At 40.4% G+C, this 18,129-nt stretch overlaps 1 protein-coding gene and 2 non-coding genes across 4 annotated transcripts in view; all 3 read left to right on the forward strand.

Moving 5' to 3' along the window:
- Nucleotides 1-400: 400 nt before the first annotated feature.
- Nucleotides 401-472, forward strand: trnaa-ugc (transfer RNA alanine (anticodon UGC)). Its single transcript has one exon. It is a non-coding gene; the product is annotated as a tRNA-Ala (tRNA).
- A 244-nt stretch (nucleotides 473-716) lies between these two features.
- trnaa-cgc (transfer RNA alanine (anticodon CGC)) lies at nucleotides 717-788 on the forward strand. Its single transcript has one exon. It is a non-coding gene; the product is annotated as a tRNA-Ala (tRNA).
- Nucleotides 789-869: 81 nt separating this feature from the next.
- The window catches only part of nfe2l2a (nfe2 like bZIP transcription factor 2a), a 53,637-nt gene continuing 36,377 nt past the window's right edge, over nucleotides 870-18,129 (forward strand). Inside the window, exons 1-2 of one of the 2 annotated variants that reach the window (XM_072579141.1) lie at nucleotides 870-1,004; nucleotides 2,862-2,986. In XM_072579141.1, the coding sequence (XP_072435242.1) occupies nucleotides 2,972-2,986 (15 nt within the window). In that variant the 5' untranslated portion in view covers nucleotides 870-1,004; nucleotides 2,862-2,971. Of the gene's footprint in view, nucleotides 1,005-2,861; nucleotides 2,987-14,615; nucleotides 14,711-18,129 lie in introns of those variants that run through there. The other variant, XM_072579140.1, reaches the window with a different exon arrangement.

Here is an 18,129-nt window from a genome sequence, read left to right on the forward strand (position 1 = left end):
TTAACATTTCAACTACAAGCCGCTCAAAGGAAATAGTCAAGTGAAACACCAAGCAAAATTCGCAGGATAATACTTTCTGAGTGCTTTTTTCTCGCATTTTCTGCTTTTACGCGCAATTCATAAATTTTCCAATTAGGTTATTTTCTTTCTTACTTCGATAGTTGGGCACATGACTATTGGCATATTCCAGTAACAAAGTTATAACCCTGCATTGGTAGGAGTGTTCTCAACCGAGGGACTGAAAAAAATCCTGTCCCATCCTGGAACAATATTCAAAGATTTTTTTGATGCCCTTTAATTGTCCTCGATGTGCACTAAATCAAGAACGAACAAATACATAAAATACATGTAACACATATGATCACCGAGAAATATTAACTGTTCGTCTCTGTGACTCGTAGGGGATGTAGCTCAGTGGTAGAGCGCATGCTTTGCATGTATGAGGCCCCGGGTTCAATCCCCGGCATCTCCATTTTATTTGTAGTGGGTGGTGTTGATCAACATTTTTCTGAATGAGCAATCTGAGAGAAGCCACTTTACACTGTATGCGGTAGCATCGTTTCCTTTGCAGTCAGCGCTAATGTATTTTTCTTATTACGAACTAGAGCGGTTTAAAGTTATCATAACTAAAATTTAGAAAGCATCATTTTCGCAAAGTTAAAAATTTGACCGGAAGCAGTTTTCAAAGAAGCGTTTGCAGAAGCGCCGTAGTAGGAGGGGATGTAGCTCAGTGGTAGAGCGCATGCTTCGCATGTATGAGGTCCCGGGTTCAATCCCCGGCATCTCCACAGATTTTGCTTACCATTCCGCAGCACTTGAGTCAATATTGTGTTGAAGAATCACATTTCACGACTGATGTTACGTGAAAGTTATTACTGAATTCTGACCAATACAGACACCTTTCTCCTTGGGATATCTTTAAGTTCGGAATGGAAATAGTGATTAGTTAACACGCATAAGCATTGAAAGGAAACAGTTCACAGCTTTGATGAGTCCTGTGCAAGGTGGAGTTGTGTTTCTTTTAGTTACTAATTACTTAAAACAATAACGAATATATTGATATTTTGGATATACGGGATATTAGTTGATTTAATAGAGTATCTGTTGGACAGAACTAACACAAGAGGGTGAAGGGCTCTCTGCAAGTTACTTATGTCATAATCCCCTTATTGTTTCCCAATATCACTGTTATTGTTTTTTCTTTGTTGGTTCGTTTATTGTCTCCTTTACATTTGAAATGGCGGTAATCACCGGCCTCTTCAAACAACTCACCCTCTATCTATCTCCACTCTAGCTGCTGTTCCGTCACAACACGAAAGTAAAAATGCTGCAGATGCTGGAAATTGAAAAAGAAGCAAAAGGTGCGAGAAGTAATCGAATCATAGAAATATGACGACGCAGAATTACAGCATTTTTACAGCGCAGTAGGAGGCCATTAAGCCTGCACTTGCTGTCCGAATGACCATTCACTTCTACCATTCCCTTGCCTGCTTATCGGAACCCTGCACGTTGTTCTTTTCAAATTAGACAACTCTCTTTTAAATGTATTCATTTAACTTACTTTTCACACTGTCAGGCAGTGAATTTCAGATACTAACGGCTAGCTATGTGAAAAAGCTTTTTTCTCATATCATTTTTGTTTTCTTTTAGTTTTGTATTGTGACTTTTGCTGATTATTTTAAATTTACGTCACTTGTCCTCAAACCGTTCACAAGAGAAAACAATTTCTTTTTGTTTAGTCTGTCCAAAATCTTCATGATTTTGGAAAGTTCTATCTGATCCCTTCCTACCTCTTCTAATCTAAGGAAAACAGTAACTTCTCTAATCTTCACAACCCAAGTTCCTCATTCTTGGAACTATTTTTGTAAATGTCTTCTGTAGTCGTGCCAACGCCTCCATATCCTTCCTAAATTGTGGTACCCACAACTGGACGCAACACTACAGCTGAAGTCAAACTAGCGTCATATACAAATTCATCATAGCTTCCTTTCTCTTGTCCACTGTGTTCTTGATAAGAATGCCTGGTCCTCTGCTTGCTTTATTAACTATGTTCTCAACATTTCCTTCCACTGCTGATGACATATATAAATATACACCCAGCTCCCTCTGCTCCCTTTTAAAGTTGTATTCTTTAATATGTATTGATTTTCCACGTTTCATCTGATGAAGGAGCAGCAAACTGAAAACTTGTGGTTTCAGATAAACCTGTTGGACTATTAACTGATGTCACGTGACTTCTGACTTAATCAATTAAGATATCAATGGAATGGTTGGGTAGGCAGGGAAGAGACAAATGAAGAAGTGTGATGTATTTTGGGGAGACTAACTAAGCTGATCAAAAGAATATGCAATACATGGGAGAATACTAAAAAAAAGAGTAGATGAAGTGAGGGACTCTGGAATTATTATCCATAAATCCTAACAGGAAAAGTTGATTAGTAAAAAGGAAGGAATGTGGAATCCTTTCCTCAGGATAGAATTTAAGAGCAGGGTTGATGTTGGAACTGTATAAATTATTAGTTAGGCTATAACTTGAGTTCTGTGTGCAGTTCTGAGCACTCATTACAGAAAGGATGTAATTTGACAAGAAAGGATATAGATGAGATATGTGTGAATGTTGCCAGGACTGAAAAACTTTAGCTATAAAGGAACATTAGATAGGCTGTGTTTGTTCTCCTTGCAACAGAAGAAGCTGAGGGAAGATTTAATTGAGATGCCCAAAATTGTAAGGGGCCTGAGTAATGACTTATGGAGAAGACCGGTTTGTCTTGGTAGATATGTCAAAGATAAGGGAGCATAGGCTTAAACTGATTGGTGGAAAGATTATAAGGCTGAATAGGAATGCATTTTTTCATTCACAGGATGGAGGCTTCCTGGAATGGTAGTAGAGGCAGAAACACTGGACTCATTTCAAAGATGTCTGGGATAACCATCATGACTACAGTAAATGCAGAGCTATGAATAAGAAGCTATGAATAAGTTTAAGGTGGGGTTTTTGATTTTTGACTGGCACAGACACAATGAGCCAAGTGGCCTTTTTTTCTTTCCTACAAACATTCCATGGTTATTCCTACCAAAATAAATCACCTCACATTGTATGGATGAAACATTAGGTTTTACCTGTTTTTGACTTTTCTATTATTTTATATGTTTCATTTTTTTGGTCAAATAATTGAATGACTCATAATGTATTTTTAAAGTATTTATAATGTATTTATAAAGTATTTCTTGAACAGTAATTTCCACTGTGAAATCTTTAGAAAGTATATCTATTCAAAACTAAATCATTCTGTAGTCATTTTCCGTTAATGGAAATAGAGCAAATGCCATCTAAATCTTTGTCTTGGTTTAGAATTTATTCCATCACTCACATATTTCTACTTTATAAGTTTGTTAGTTTTGGAGGCTTTGCCTAAATCCTTGACTCTCCACAGGAAGGTGTATGCTCCAGAAAATTGAGGATCCAATGTCACAACTTTTGTTAATTTATCATTACCCTGAATCAAATTTCCCTCACTGCCAGCCTGCTAAATTTATGGAGGATCTTCAAGCAGCCAGAGTCAGAGGAAGAGAGAGCTCTGGGGCATTGGAGGAGTCGAGAGAAGGGACGAGGGATGTGGGTGAGAATATTAAATTGAAAGCATTGAATGATCCCAAGTCTTCAGTGTATGGTTGACAATTTATAACATGTACTGCTGTGAAATGTACAGTTGACTATGCAGTTGTAACTATGGTCTAGTCAGTAGCCAATGGCCTAAACAGATTTATGTCAGTTAGGATTTATAGTGAACAAAAACATTGAGACTAAAGATGAGGGAGTGGTTAAGCAAGAAACTTGGAGGAAAGTAGTGGAGAAATATCCATGATAATAAAAAAACCTGAAGTGCTAAGAAGGCATTTGACTTGTTTTCCTTCATTGCTCATTAAGTATTGGAGTTGGGATGTCATGTTGCAGTGGCACAGGATATTGGTTTTGCTACTTTTGGAGTACTATGTCTGGTTCTGATCCACCCTGCTATAGGAGGTATCTTATTAATTTTGAGAGGGTGCAGAAAAGATTTAGAAGGATGTGACAGGGACTAGAGGGTTATAGTTAGGAGAGGCTGGATAGAAATTGGGACGCTTTTTTTTCCCTGGAAGGTTGAAAGGTGACCTTTATAGAGCTTTATCAAATCATGAGGGGCAGAGATAAGGTAAATAGCAAATGTCTTTTCCTTAGGGCAGGAGAGCTCAAAGCTAGAGGGTATAATTTTAAGGAATGAGGTGAAAAATTTAAAAGAGACTTGGGCAATTTTTTCAAACAGAAGATCTGTATAGAGTCATAGAGTTATACAGCGCAGAAACAGATTGTTCAGTCCAACTCATCCATGCTGACCAGATATCCTAAATTAATCTGAGGAGTTCATCAGGGTAGTGTTCTAGGTCCAACCACCTTCAGCTGCTTCCCTCCATCATAAGATCAGAAGGATGTTTGCTGATTATTGCACAATGTTCAGCACCATTTGTGATTCCTCAGACATTGAAGTAACTCATGTCCAAATGCAACAAGACCTAGACAATATGCAAGCTTTGGCTGACAAGTGGCAAGTAACATTCAAGTAACAAATGCCAGGCTAGACCTTCACCAATAAGAGATGATCTAAACACCCTCCCTTCACATTCAATGGTGTTACCATCATTGAATCCCCCTTGATCAACATTGTTCTGGACCAGGCCAGACCCCCTCAAATTATTTTAAGAAGGTAGCCTAGACTCTAACTTTTTCTTATTTTAATGGTAAATGTGAGGTGGGTATTCTGGGTGAGATGTAACTAGTCAAATCACCCATCTTTAAGCAAAACAGAATTTATTTAAACACTACAGTTGAAACACAAACAAAAGAAAGTGGAATTTAGAATAACTAATGATTGGAAAACTTAATGGACCTGATACAGTAACTATTACTAATTAACTGTTCCAATACAATAATTTCTCATAAACACACCTCTTGGCAAAAAGGTAAATTCAAACACAGATTCTTACAGGCAGGAGGGAACAACATCCAGAGAGAGATTTCAGAGAAAGTCAGATGAAACATTTATTGAAGCTTGCATCGACTGGACTCTCACATCTTGTGACTGCTACAGTTAAAACAAACTAGGAAAAAACCTGAACTGGGAGAACTGGCCACTCCCCTTCCTTTGTTAAACTAGACTCATTGTCACCCCTATCTTTACGACCTCTCTTCAAATAAATCAAGGACAAAATAACCTTTTTTAAAATGACAGCATCATCACACCTCCCCCTCATTAAAAAAGTGAACTGTCAATATACAAAGACGGCTTCATTTTAAACCCCTTAGTCTTATGCCTTTAGTACACTAACTCACATATAAATTACATTGAATCTAACATGCAAACATCCACTACTACATTCTATTTCAGTCCATTTACTCCTACCGCTGAACGCTTCCATCTTTCTTCATCTAAATCTCGACAACACGTTGGCAATCACATTTTCTTGTCCTGCCATGTGTGTAATTTTCAATGGCTGTAATAATAAGCTCCATCTAAACAGTCTGGAATTGTTCTCCCTAAATTGCTCTAAAAACTTTAATGGGTTATGATCAGTATTACAATTGTCTCAGACACAATACAGGCAATATAGATGTTAAAATTTTGAAACGCCAACACCAAACTCATGGTCTCCTTCTCAATTCTGGAATATTTCTGTTGATGAATATTCAATTTCCTGGCAAAGTATCCAGTAGGCCATTCTATCTTCTTGTGGTCTTATTGTAAGAGTATAGCACTGACATCCACATTCTCATACCCATAGCCACCTTGAATGGCTTTGCATAATTAGGTGTGGCTAATACTGGGACAGTGGTTAACACAGATTTTAGACTGTCAAATGCTTTCTGACATTTCTCCGTCCACTGAAGTTTTCTGCACTTCGTCATGCATAATTAGATTAGTACTTCCCAGCTTATTCCCACATATCTCCCATGCAATAGTAATAACTCCTTCAGGTCATTTTAGTTTTCCTCTAGAAGGTAACTCAATAATTTATCCCATTTTTTGAGAACTTCCTCACTGTCCAATTTAATTTGAGGAATCTTCAATTCAGAATCCTCTTAACCTGATTCTTACTGTTATATTGAGTAACACATTCTCCTTTTGCTTTCCTTCCCTATCAAAATACCATTTCAGCATATTCACATGACACACTCTATGAGATTTCTTTATATCTGGAGTCCTTATCAAATAGTTCATCTTGTTCAATCTTCTTTCGATTTGACAAGGTCCATTAAACCTTGCTTTTAAAGATTTACCTATCACTGGAAGTAACGCTAATACTTCATATCCATTACGAAAACTGTGAATTCTTGACTTTTTGCCTGCTTCCTGTTTCATCATATGGTGTGATATTTTTAAACGCAGTCTAGCCAACACCCCCATTCTATTGAACCGTTCCCTAAAATTTGATACATAGTCCAAGCATGGGATCTATGAATTCTGATTCACTAATTTCTCCTTAATTATTTCAGTGGTCCTCTCACTCATGCCCAAAAATGAATTCAAATGGACTGAATGTGATAAATTCATCTTGTGCATTCCTAATGGCAAAAAGAACAAACAGAATTCCTTTATCTCAATTTTCTGGATAGTCTTGACTATAAGATCTTAATATAGTTTTTAACGTTCGATGCTAGCTTTCTAATGCTCTTTGCGATTCTGGATGGTACTGTTACGATGCGGAGGTCAAACTCCCTTGTTAGAGTCATAGAGTCAGAGAGATATACAGCATGGAAACAGACCCTTCGGTCCAATCCATCCATGCCGATCAGATATCCCAACCCAATCTAATCCCACCTGCCAGCACCTGGCCCATATCCCTCCAAACCCTTCCTATCATATACTCATCCAAATGCCTCTTAAATGTTGCAATTATACCAGCCTCCACCACTTCCTCTGGCAGTTCATTCCATACCCGTACCACGCTCTGTGTGTAAAAGTTGCCCCTTAGGTGTCTTTTATATCTTTCCCCTCTCACCCTAAACCTATGCCCTCTAGTTCTGGACTCCCCAACCCCGGGAAAAGACTTAGCCTATTTACCCTATCCATGCCCCTCATAATTTTGTAAACCTCTATAAGGTCACCCATCAGCCTCCAACGCTCCAGGGAAAACAGTCCCAATCTATCCAGCCTCTCCCTATAGCTCAAATTCTCCAACCCTGGCAACATCCTTGTAAGTATTTTCTGAACCCTTTCACGTTTCACAACATCTTTCCGATAGGAAGGAGACCAGAATTGCACACAATATTCCAAAAATGGTCTAACCAATGTCCTGTACATGACCTCCCAACTCCTGTACTCAATACTCTGACCAATAAAAGAAAGCATACCAAATGCCTTCTTCACTATCCTATCTACCTGCGACTCCACTTTCAAGGAGCTATGAACCTGCACTCCAAGGTCTCTTTGTTCAGCAACACTCCCTTGGACCTTAGCATTAAGTGTATAAGTCCTGCTAAGATTTGCTTTCCCAAAATGCAGCACCTTGCATTTATCTGAATTAAACTCCATCTGTCTCTTCTCAGCCCATTGGCCCATCTGATCAAGATCCTGTTGTGATCTGAGGTAACCCTCTTCGCTGTCCACGGCACCTCCAATTTTGGTGTCATGTGCAAACTTACTAACTTTACCTCTTATGCTCGCATCCAAATCGTGAATGTAAATGACAAAAAGTAGAGGACCCAGCACCGATCCTTGTGGCACTCCAGTGGTCACAGGCCTCCAGTCTGAAAAACAAGCCTCCACCATCACCCTCTGTCTTCTACCTTTGAGCCAGTTCTGTATCCAAATGGCTAATTCTCCCTGTATTCCATGAGATCTAACCTCGCTAATCAGTCTCCCATGGGGAACCTTGTCAAACACCTTACTGAAGTCCATATAGATCACATCTACCGGTCTGCCCTCATCAATGTTCTTTGTTACTTCTTCAAAAAACTCAATCAAGTTTGTGAGACATGATTTACAAAGCCATGTTGACTGTCCCTAATCAGTCCTTGCCTTTCCAAATACATATACATCCTGTCCCTCAGGATTCCCTCCAACAACTTGCCCACCACCGAGGTAAGGTTCACTGTTCTATAGTTTCCTGGCTTGTCCTTACCACCCTTTTTAAACAGTGGCACCACATTTGCCAACCTCCAGTCTTCTGGCGCCTCACCTGTGACTATCGATGATACAAATACGAGCCATGTTTCTGTAATTGCTATGATATCCCAGTCCCATGTTCCTAACCATGACCTGAGTTCATCTGCCTTCCCTGTTAGGCCCCTTGCATTGAAATAAATGCAGTTTAATTTATTAGTCCTACCTTGTCCCTGTCTGCCCTGTTTGACTCACTTCTGTTCTCAACTGTACCAGTCTCAGATTGATCTCTTTCCTCACTATCTTCCTGGGTCCCACCACCCCACCTTACTAGTTTAAATCCTCCCGAGCAGATCTAGCAAATTTCCCTGCTAGTATATTAGTGCCCTTCCAATTTAGGTCCTGTAATATCTCAGTTGCTGATTCTCCACTGGCTTTTTAATCACTGTGGTCAGCAGTTCTATGTGTGATCCAGCTAAACTGTTACCAAGGGCAAATTGTATTTCTGAATCCAAGAGTTTCTTCTGTACGCCTATCACCACTTCTCCACTTTTCACTGGACACTTCCATCTCACTCTACAAAATGGAGCGCTTTTTGTCTCTTCATGAATTCAACAAACGAGAACCTTTTCTGGCAAGAGTCCTTCTGAGTCACATATCTCCTCATCTCTCAACATTAAAGATTGATATAATTCCGTATCTCTTAAGCCTGTTTCTTTACCTGTTGCTTCTGGACTATGTGAGTACACCTTACTTCAGCAAGTAAATGATTTAAAAAGATCTGGCATTCCCTTCTCAAACCAAACAAGGTTGTGCATTCTGGTTCAGCTTTTTAGCCTCCACTGTACTTTCCCTTACTACTTTAACAAAACTCAGAGGTTTATTCTGTTTTCCTACATCTGCCTTCCCAGTGCTTTTTCTAATCCACCAACATTGTGACTTCATGTGGCCTACTTTATTGCAGTGAAAAATCTGAGCCTTTTAACTTCTATTTCTCCATCATGGGTTTCCTTTTTACATATGAGAAGCAATCTTTATTATCTTCAGTGAGATCTACTTTTCCCTTACACCTCAGGATTTCTGTTTTTTCACCAATTTCTAGCCCTCACCGTTGAAATTGATGTCGGAAGCCTAACTTTGATTTATGAAATAACTCATAACCATCAGCCATTTCAGCTGCTAATCTTGGCGTTTTCACTCTCTGCTCTTCCACATAAGTTCTCACTACCTCAGGAAATGATTTTTTCATTCTTCCAAAGTAATCATTGCTCTAAGTGTGTCATATATTTGATTTTGATAAGGGATTGCATTACAGCTAAACTGAGGGAGGATATTCCCAGAAATACATCCAGGGAAGTTATTTGTGTTGAACTGAGAAATAAGAAAGGGATGATCTCCTTTTTGGGATTGTGTTATAGATCCACTAATAGTCAGAGGGAAATTGGGAAGCAAATTTGTAAGGAGATCTCAGTTATGTGTAAGAATAATAGTGGTTATGGTAGGGGATTTTAACTTTCCAAACATAGACTGGGACTGCCATAGTGCTAAGGGAGAGGAGAGGAATTTGTTAAGTGTGTACAAGAAAATTTTTTGATTCAACATGTACCTACTAGAGAAGTGCAAAACTTGGCCTACTCTTGGGAAATAAGGCAGGGCAGGGGACTGAGGTGTCAGTGGGGGAGCACTTTGGGGCCAGCGACCATAATTCTATTAGTTTTAAAATAGTGATGGAAAAGGTTAGACCAGATCTAAAAGTTGAAGTTCTAAATTGGAGGAAGGCTAATTTTGATTGTATTCTGCAAGAACTTTCAAGAGCTGATTGGGGGCAGATGTTCACAGGTAAAGGGAGGCTGGAAAATGGGAAGCCTTCAGAATTGAGATAATGAGAGGCCAGAGAGAGTATATTGCAGTCAGGATGAAAGGAAAGGCTGGTAGGTACGGGGAATGCTACATGACTAAAGAAATTGAGGATTTGGTTAAGAAAAAGAAGGAAGCATATGTCAGGTATAGACAGGATAGATCGAATGAATCCTAAGAGTATAAAGGCAGTAAGAGTATGCTTAAGAGGGAAATCAAGAGGGCAAAAAGGGGACATGAGATAGCTTTGGCAAATAGGGTTAAGGCGAATCCAAAGGGTTTTTGTAAATAGATTAAGGACAAAAGGGTAACTAGGGAGAGAATAGGGCCCCGCAAAGATCAGCAAGGCAGCCTTTGTGTGGAGCCGCAGGAGAAGAGAGAGATACTAAATGAGTATTTTGCATCAGTGTTTACTGTGGAGAAGGACATGGAAGATATAGAATATAGGGAAATAGATGGTGACATTTTGAAAAATGTCCTTATTACAGAGAAGGAAGTGCTGGCTGTCTTGAAACATATAAAAGTGGATAAATCCCCAGGACCTGATCAGGTATTGAATCCCCAGGACCTGATCAGGTATATCCTAGAACTCTGTGGGAAGCTAGGGAAGTGAATGCTGGGCCCCTTGCTGAGATATTGATCGTCACAGGTTAGTGCTGGAAGACTGGAGGTTGGCTAACGTGGTGTCCTTATTGAAGAAAGGTTGGGAACTATAGACCAGCAATCCTGATATCGGTGGTGGGTACATTGTTGGAGGGAATCCTGAGGGACAGGATGTACATGTATTTGGAAAGGCAAGGACTGATTAGGGACAGACAACATGGCTTTGTACATGGGAAATCATGTCTCACAAACTTGATTGAGTTTTTTGAAGAAGTAACAAAGAAGATTGATGAGGGCAGAGGCAGTAGATGTGATCTATATGGACTTCAGTAAGGTGTTTGACAAGGTTCCACATGGGAGACTGGTTAGCAAGGTTAGATCTCATGGAATACAGGGACATCTAGCCATTTGGATACAGAACTGCTCGAGGATGGTGGTGGAGGGTTGTTTTTCAGACTAGAGGCCTGTGACCGGTGGAGTGCCACAAGGATCAGTGCGGGGTCCACTACTTTTCATCATTTATATAAATGATTTGGATGTGAGCATAAGAGTTTGTAAGTTTGTAGAGGTGTAGTGGACATTGAAGAAGGTTACCTCCGATTACAACAGGAACTTGATCAAATGGGCCAATAGGCTGAGGGGTGGCAAATGGAGTTTAATTTAGATAAATGTGTGGTGCTGCATTTTGGGAAAGCAAATCTTAGCAGAACTTACTCACTTAATGGTAAGGTCCTAGGGAATGTTCCTGAACAAAGAGACCTTGGAGTGCAGGTTCATAGCTCCTTGAAAGTGGAGTTGCAGGTAGATACAATAGTGAAGAAGGTGTTTGGTATGCTTTCCTTTATTGGTTAGAGTATTGAGTACAGGAATTGGGAGATCATGTTGCGGCTGTACAGGACATAGGTTAGGCCACTTTTGGAATATTGTGTGTAATTCTGGTCTCCTTCCTATGGAAGGATGTACTGAAACTTGAAAGGGTTCAGAAAAGATTTACAAAGATGTTGCCAGGGTTGAAGGATTTGAGCTATAGGGAGAGGTTGAACAGGCTAGAGCTATTTTGCCTGGAGCATCGGAGGCTGAGGGGTGACCTTATAGAGGTTTATAAAATCATGAGGGGCATGGATAGGATAAATAGACAAAGTCTCTTCCCTGGGTGCGGGAGTCCAGAACTAGAGGGCATAGGTTTAGGGTGAGAGGGGAAAGATATACAAAAGACCTAAGGGGCAACCTTTTCACGCAGAGGGTGGTGTGTTAATGGAATGAGCTGCCAGAGGAAGTGGTGGAGGCTAGTAAAATTGTAACACTTAAAAGGTATCTGGATTGATATATGAATAGGAAAGGTTTGGAGGCATATGGGCCAGGGCTGGCAGTTTGGACTAGATTGGGTTGGGATATCTTAGCGAGTTCTGAGAAGATTTGTAGCTCAAGTTGAGGCTTTGGAAGTAGGTTTGCTCGCTGAGCTGCAAGGTTCATTTCCAAACGTTTCGTCACCCTACTAGGTAACATCTTCAGTGGGCCTCCGGGCGAAGCACTGCTGTTAATTCCTGGTTTCTATTTACAGAGGAACCTCGATTATCTGAACGAGATGGGCAGGCACTATTTCATTCAGATAATCAATTATTCAGTTAATCAATTAAATGCCTTTCCTCTGAGGTTCGGAGTTTTTAAAGTCTGCTCCCCATTTAGGAGACTGCAGCTGCACACAACACACGAGCCCCCGCCCCCAACTCCGCCCAACACTGCCCCCAGCCCTATCCAATCCCATCCCCCAAAACTGTCAAACCCCACCCCCAGTCCGTCCAACCCACCCCCAAACCAATCCAACCCTGCCCCTGCCTGCCCCCCCCCCCATCCAACACAGCCCCACAACCCTGCCCCTGCCCCCAACCCTGTCCAACTCCACCCTCCGCCCCCCAATCCCACTCCACCCATCTGATCAAGATCTTGTTGTAACCTGAGGTAACCTTCTTCACTGTCCACTACACCTTTTGGTGTAATCTGCAAACTTACTAACCATACCTCCTATGTTCACATCTAAATCATTTATATAAATGACAAACAGCAGGGGACCCAGCACCTATTCTTGTGACACACCGCAGATCACAGGTCTGCAGCCTGAAAAGCAACCCTCACCATCACCTTCTGTCTTCTACTTTGAGCGAGTTCTTCATCGAAATGACTAGTTTTCCCTGTATTCCATGTGATCTAACCATGCTAACCAGTCTCCCATGAGGAACTGCCAGAGGAAGTGGTGGGCGCACATACAGTTTACAGCATTTAAAAGACATTTGGACAGTCATATGAACAGGAAAGGTTTAGAGGGATAAGGGCCAAATGCAGGCAAATGCAACTTGTTGAATCTGGGAAAACTGGTCGGCATTAAACCAATTGGACTGAAGGGCCTGTTTCTGTGCTGTGTGACTTCGTGTTGGTTATCCGTACCTCCATCTTTTTGTACTTGTACCCAGGAGATCAGCAGACTACCAATGTTGCCGTCCCTCCCCATTGATAACTATCTGAGCTAAAAATATATCCAAAGTAGCGTTAAGGAACATTGAATGTTTGAAACACAGAATAAACTTAGAAAATATACTGTGTCCGTCGGTGAGATAGTGTTTTCTCTGAGATTTGCTGCGAATTTCCAGTATTCTCTGGTTTTAGGTTTGAAGTACAGTAATTTCACTTCCTCAAAAGATACGTAAGAGGAAAAGGTACAGTAGTTCCAGTTTAATTGTTCTGGAATTGTGGCTAACTAACCACGAAATCTTACATTTTGATAGATTTTCCTAAACACATTGTGTATTTTATATTGATATAAATGAAGAGTATTTCCACTTTTATTGATCAGCTTTGATGTTAAACACGTTTCACTTCGGTGCATAGAGATAGGTAAAACTTCGTATAACAATTTATTTCACCTTAGGCACAACATGCATCTACGGATTTAAAATGCAAAGCACAGACCTAAACAGTTACAAAATAACAGTGTAAACTAAATGAAATTAAAAAGTGCAGTTGCCGTTTAATACACATTGCCTCACTTGGGGCCCTGCTGTTCTATCGTGCAAGCAGAACCATTGCGCAATTTCAGGGACGTCATTTAAAAGGGGACTTTTTGCCGAGAATGTTTTCCAGTTCCTCAGGAAGGTTCTGAGACCAACTGCGGAGGCGGGCCAGACATTGTGATGGATTGTATTTCGTGTGAGTGTTTATGAAAAAGCTCTTTGGACAAATATTGATGTCAGCTTCAAATTTGAACAATTGTGTGTGTATATATACTGAATTGAGTTACTCTTTAACCCTGAATGAAGTGGCTTTACTCTGTTGATTTTAGGGTTTTTTTCGATATAGAGTTTTAAAACTAGAAATATTTTCTAATCGTATTTCGATTAAATACGTGACCAATTCTAAACTTATTTTCAAAAATGCTTATATCCAGTGATTTCAGTATAAATACTGTGCAAGTATCAAACTTCCTGGAGGAGGGATTTAAGCCATATTATGGAGGCTGATCGTGTTCATGGTCATTTCGTCTTTTAAGTGTCAATATACCTTCTTTATCCTTTAAGTCTATAATAACCTATATTCTTTTTTTAAATACATGTAAATATTTAGACGTATACAGGGAGGATATGCTCCTATGATAATATTTTTTGAAATAAATTGCACTCGTTTACACGGCACTGCTGATCCTGGGATTATGAAGTCTCTTTACATTTTGAGATCAATGAAAAGATCAGACATTCCTATTAGTGTAATGTATGACACTCAGTGTGCGGATCAACACCGCTCCTTTACCGACAATCAAATTATATCTGGCACATCATGTTCGGCAGACCGGACCGACGATGACGATGGGGAGGGGTGTGACGGCATGATGATTGACAGCACGAGAGCGAATCGCATCGGCGGGGGCGGGACGTGGAGTCTGATCGACAGGGGTAAGCGGCCTGTTGAGTGGTCCGGGCGGCCGTGGGCGGGGCTCGGGCCGCGTCTCGCGCTGCTCTGGCCAGCGTGCGTCACAAGAGCTGGAAGAGTCAGTGTGGTTGCGCGTGATCGAAGGGCGATAGGCAGTGGTGATGGAGATCGAGGCGCCACTGGCACAGCAGCAGGTACCGATTAACAGTAGCAACTACCTCTCTGTCTCTCAGCGACAGTTTCGGTGCAATTAGAATGAAGGCGACCCGGGGTAGGGGGTAGAGAAAAAAATTTAGCAAAGGGAGGCAAACTAGTTCAACTTTCAAGATAGTTCTGTCTGAGCGTGTGACACAAAAACGTTTTCAATGTGCTGGAGAATTATTTACGTATAAATGTGCAGGTTCTTATGGTTAAAGTAAATTGGGGTGACTACTTTAAGATCGGGTCATTTGTCCATCTGCTCCCTTTCCCTTTCACCCCGCAGTCTTCATGCTCATCTTTGGATTGGATTTCCTCACCCGTCTACTCCCACGACATATTTTCGAAGCTTCTGATGATATGAAGCGCAAACGTTGAAACCTGGGCGTTCGCCAAAAGCGTTATTTCAGATTCTGCGTCAAACTTATTGCACAGTGCCAAGTCATTCTATTGTACTGAATAGTACTTGAAGGAAGGGTCTGAAAAAAAGATTGGCCACAGGGAGGTTTGTCTGTTATCTTGCTGCTCCCCATAACGATAACTTTCGTGCGTGAGCCAGTGCAATGTTTCCCAGTCTTGTGATTTTTTTTTCTCTCTCAAAAAGCTGTTGAGGTCGGTTGTCGTCTGACCCCTCGAGTTTTCCAGCTGATACTGGGGTGTGATCTTGTCCCCACCCACAAGCCTTTACAGTAACTGAATGGCAGGTGAAAGACAAGCTGGTCCTGTAGGGTTTGGCTCTGTTTATCGGACGTTCAGCGAACATGGGGATTAGGGGAAAAAATCTATAGTTTCTTCTCTAAACTTTAAACTCTTGCTTTTCCTCACTAACCTGCCAAATCGATTGTTCCTCCTTTTATTTGTCCTGATATTTCAATTCGGTGTGTTGTCACGTGCCTTCCATTCGTGTTTGGCTGGATTCCTGACCTTTAGTACGAGTTACAGCGATTGTAGGACAGCATTTTTCTTCTGGTAGTAAATGATTAATAGGTGGTTTGACTGCTTTGCGTGATGTTGTGAAATATTTACTGTACAGTGAAGGTCATTAGCTGCAGAAAGAATCTCAATTGTTGCAGCACATGTCGTTTCTTCCCTCTCCGTTTGTTCCGGCTGGATCGACAGATTTCGGATCAAATTCTGGTCAGATTAATAACAATCAATTTCTTGACTGTGTTGTATAAAGTTTAAGGATGAAAATGGACAAAACAGATATGTGAACAATAAAAAAATTAAAGAACAGTGAGCTCTGATAAATATTTTAATTTCTATTTCTCTGAAATCTGCAACCGTCGTCATTTTATCATTGGAAAGGTTCACAGCTGTGTCAAGCTGTTGCGACTGGGTGTCTTTGCAAAGTTTTTACTTAAAATCTAATTGCCTTTTGCATAGCTATTGTTTCATACTTTAATTGTTATTTTAAATGTTTGTTTAGTTTCCTTCTCTAAAGGAGGTGTTTTCTTTAAATCCTGTATTCAAATTGGGATGCGTTAAGAATATTACAAAAAATCTGTTTACTAGAGTCGTCTTTTAAAAAAAAAACTGTGCCTCGTTGTGTCAAAAGTTCCTTTGTCCACTTGTGCATCACTAACAGTTGACATTTTTTATTTAGCATCTTTTGGGGTAAAATATCTTTGGGTGATTCATAGGAGCATTATCGAACAACATTAAACCATGTGAGGTATTCAGGCATATGACAGCCTGGTCAAAAATGTAGATTTCAAGTCTTGATTTGAGGAAGCAGAGATTTGTGGATTAAGAGTTTACTTTGTTGCTTCACATGTGCAAAAGACCAGTTTGCATGTTTTATGTAGTGCACTGGTTTTAGCCATGATGGTTGCCAGCTAAATAATTGCAGTCGGTGACTGGAGCCTGGCATTTAAGGCAATGAAAAGGCAAAAGCAATAGTCTGCTTGGAAAGAGTTGGAGGTAAATCTGGATTTGTTGACTTGAGTACCTATCTGTATTTGTTGCCAGTGGATTGATAGTGTCTATTAGTGTTCCTTAACTTTTATACACTAGCTTTCAAAATTGCAGTAGCTTCTTTTCTTTCTTGACTGAGAAACCACAATCTTAACAACACATACAGTCACTCATTAGTTCTTCCTATCATTGTAAGAATCTGCGTCTGAGTGAACCTCTGCAAACCCGTTCATAATTCCAATCATAAGCCAATCACATTTTTGAACTAACAGCAGGATAGTTGATACAACTGCCTTAAAAGCTGATGCAAATGAATGGTTAGATCAACACTAAAACCATTCCCATATCAATGAATTCTGGAGTTAGCCAAGGATTTATCCTCTCAACTCTTTCTGAGGTAGATGCTGCATTTGCTGACATCTATTGTAAACGTAGTCCAAATGTATCATGACACCTGGCTTTACCTTCCCACCAACTCTAACCACTTAACCACTATCTTTACATATTATCTGATTTATTTATCTGACATGCTCACAAATTAAAATTTGGAAAGAACAAAGCTATTGCATTTGCACCTGGCTACCAATTTCATTCCATTCTGACAGCTAGCTCTGTCTGAACCAGAATTTGCCACAGTGTTCCACTTGACCCTGACATGGATAATAAATCTCTCATACTTGCTATCATACAGACTGCCTGCTTATAATGTCCCACTGCTGCTGAAATCCTAATCCTTTGTTATTTTCAGAATTGATTATTTGAGTACCTGCCACCTGATGAGCACTAGAAGTGGTGACTAAATGATTGGTCAAAAAGCTGGTTTTAAGGAACCTGAGAGAGGACAGGTTTGAGGAGGGAACTGGAGCATAGCTTTCACACAGTTAAAGGGATGTTTCCCATGTTACACTGCCACTAGTGGGATAATGCACAAGAAGCCTAGGTGAGAGCATTGTAATGTTTTTAGGGAGCTGAAAGATTTCATAATACTGTGAAAGGGGTAAGTCAAAAGGCTTTTAAGCACCAGGATAACTATTTGAAATTTGAGCTGTGCAGAACCATGATCCAATATAGGTAAATGAGCCTAGAGATAATTGAGCAGACATTCAGTTGAAATGAACTGTAGAGTTTTGGCCCAACTGACATTTGTGGGAAATGGTAGCATCTGAGGAGCAGGAGAATTGATATTTCTCATCAGGATGAAGGGCTTATGTCCAAAATGCAATTCTCCTGCTCCTCACATGCTGCCTAACCTGCACCGTGCTCTCTACTCTGATCTCCAGTATCTGCAGTCCTCACTTTTTCTACTATTTGTGGGGAATGTGAGGTTGACCAAGGGGCACTGGAATTGTCATGGTCAGCTATGACTAAGATACGAGCAAGGAGTTCATAACCAGAATGAGGCTAAGTTGGGCCATAGTTACATGTTAGATTACTCCAAGCACTTTTGGTACCCCATTACACAAACTTTAATCTGTGGGGAGGTTACAGCCCAGAAGCA

The sequence above is a fragment of the Chiloscyllium punctatum genome, chromosome 10 (assembly GCF_047496795.1).
Source record: "Chiloscyllium punctatum isolate Juve2018m chromosome 10, sChiPun1.3, whole genome shotgun sequence".
NCBI lineage: Eukaryota > Metazoa > Chordata > Chondrichthyes > Orectolobiformes > Hemiscylliidae > Chiloscyllium > Chiloscyllium punctatum.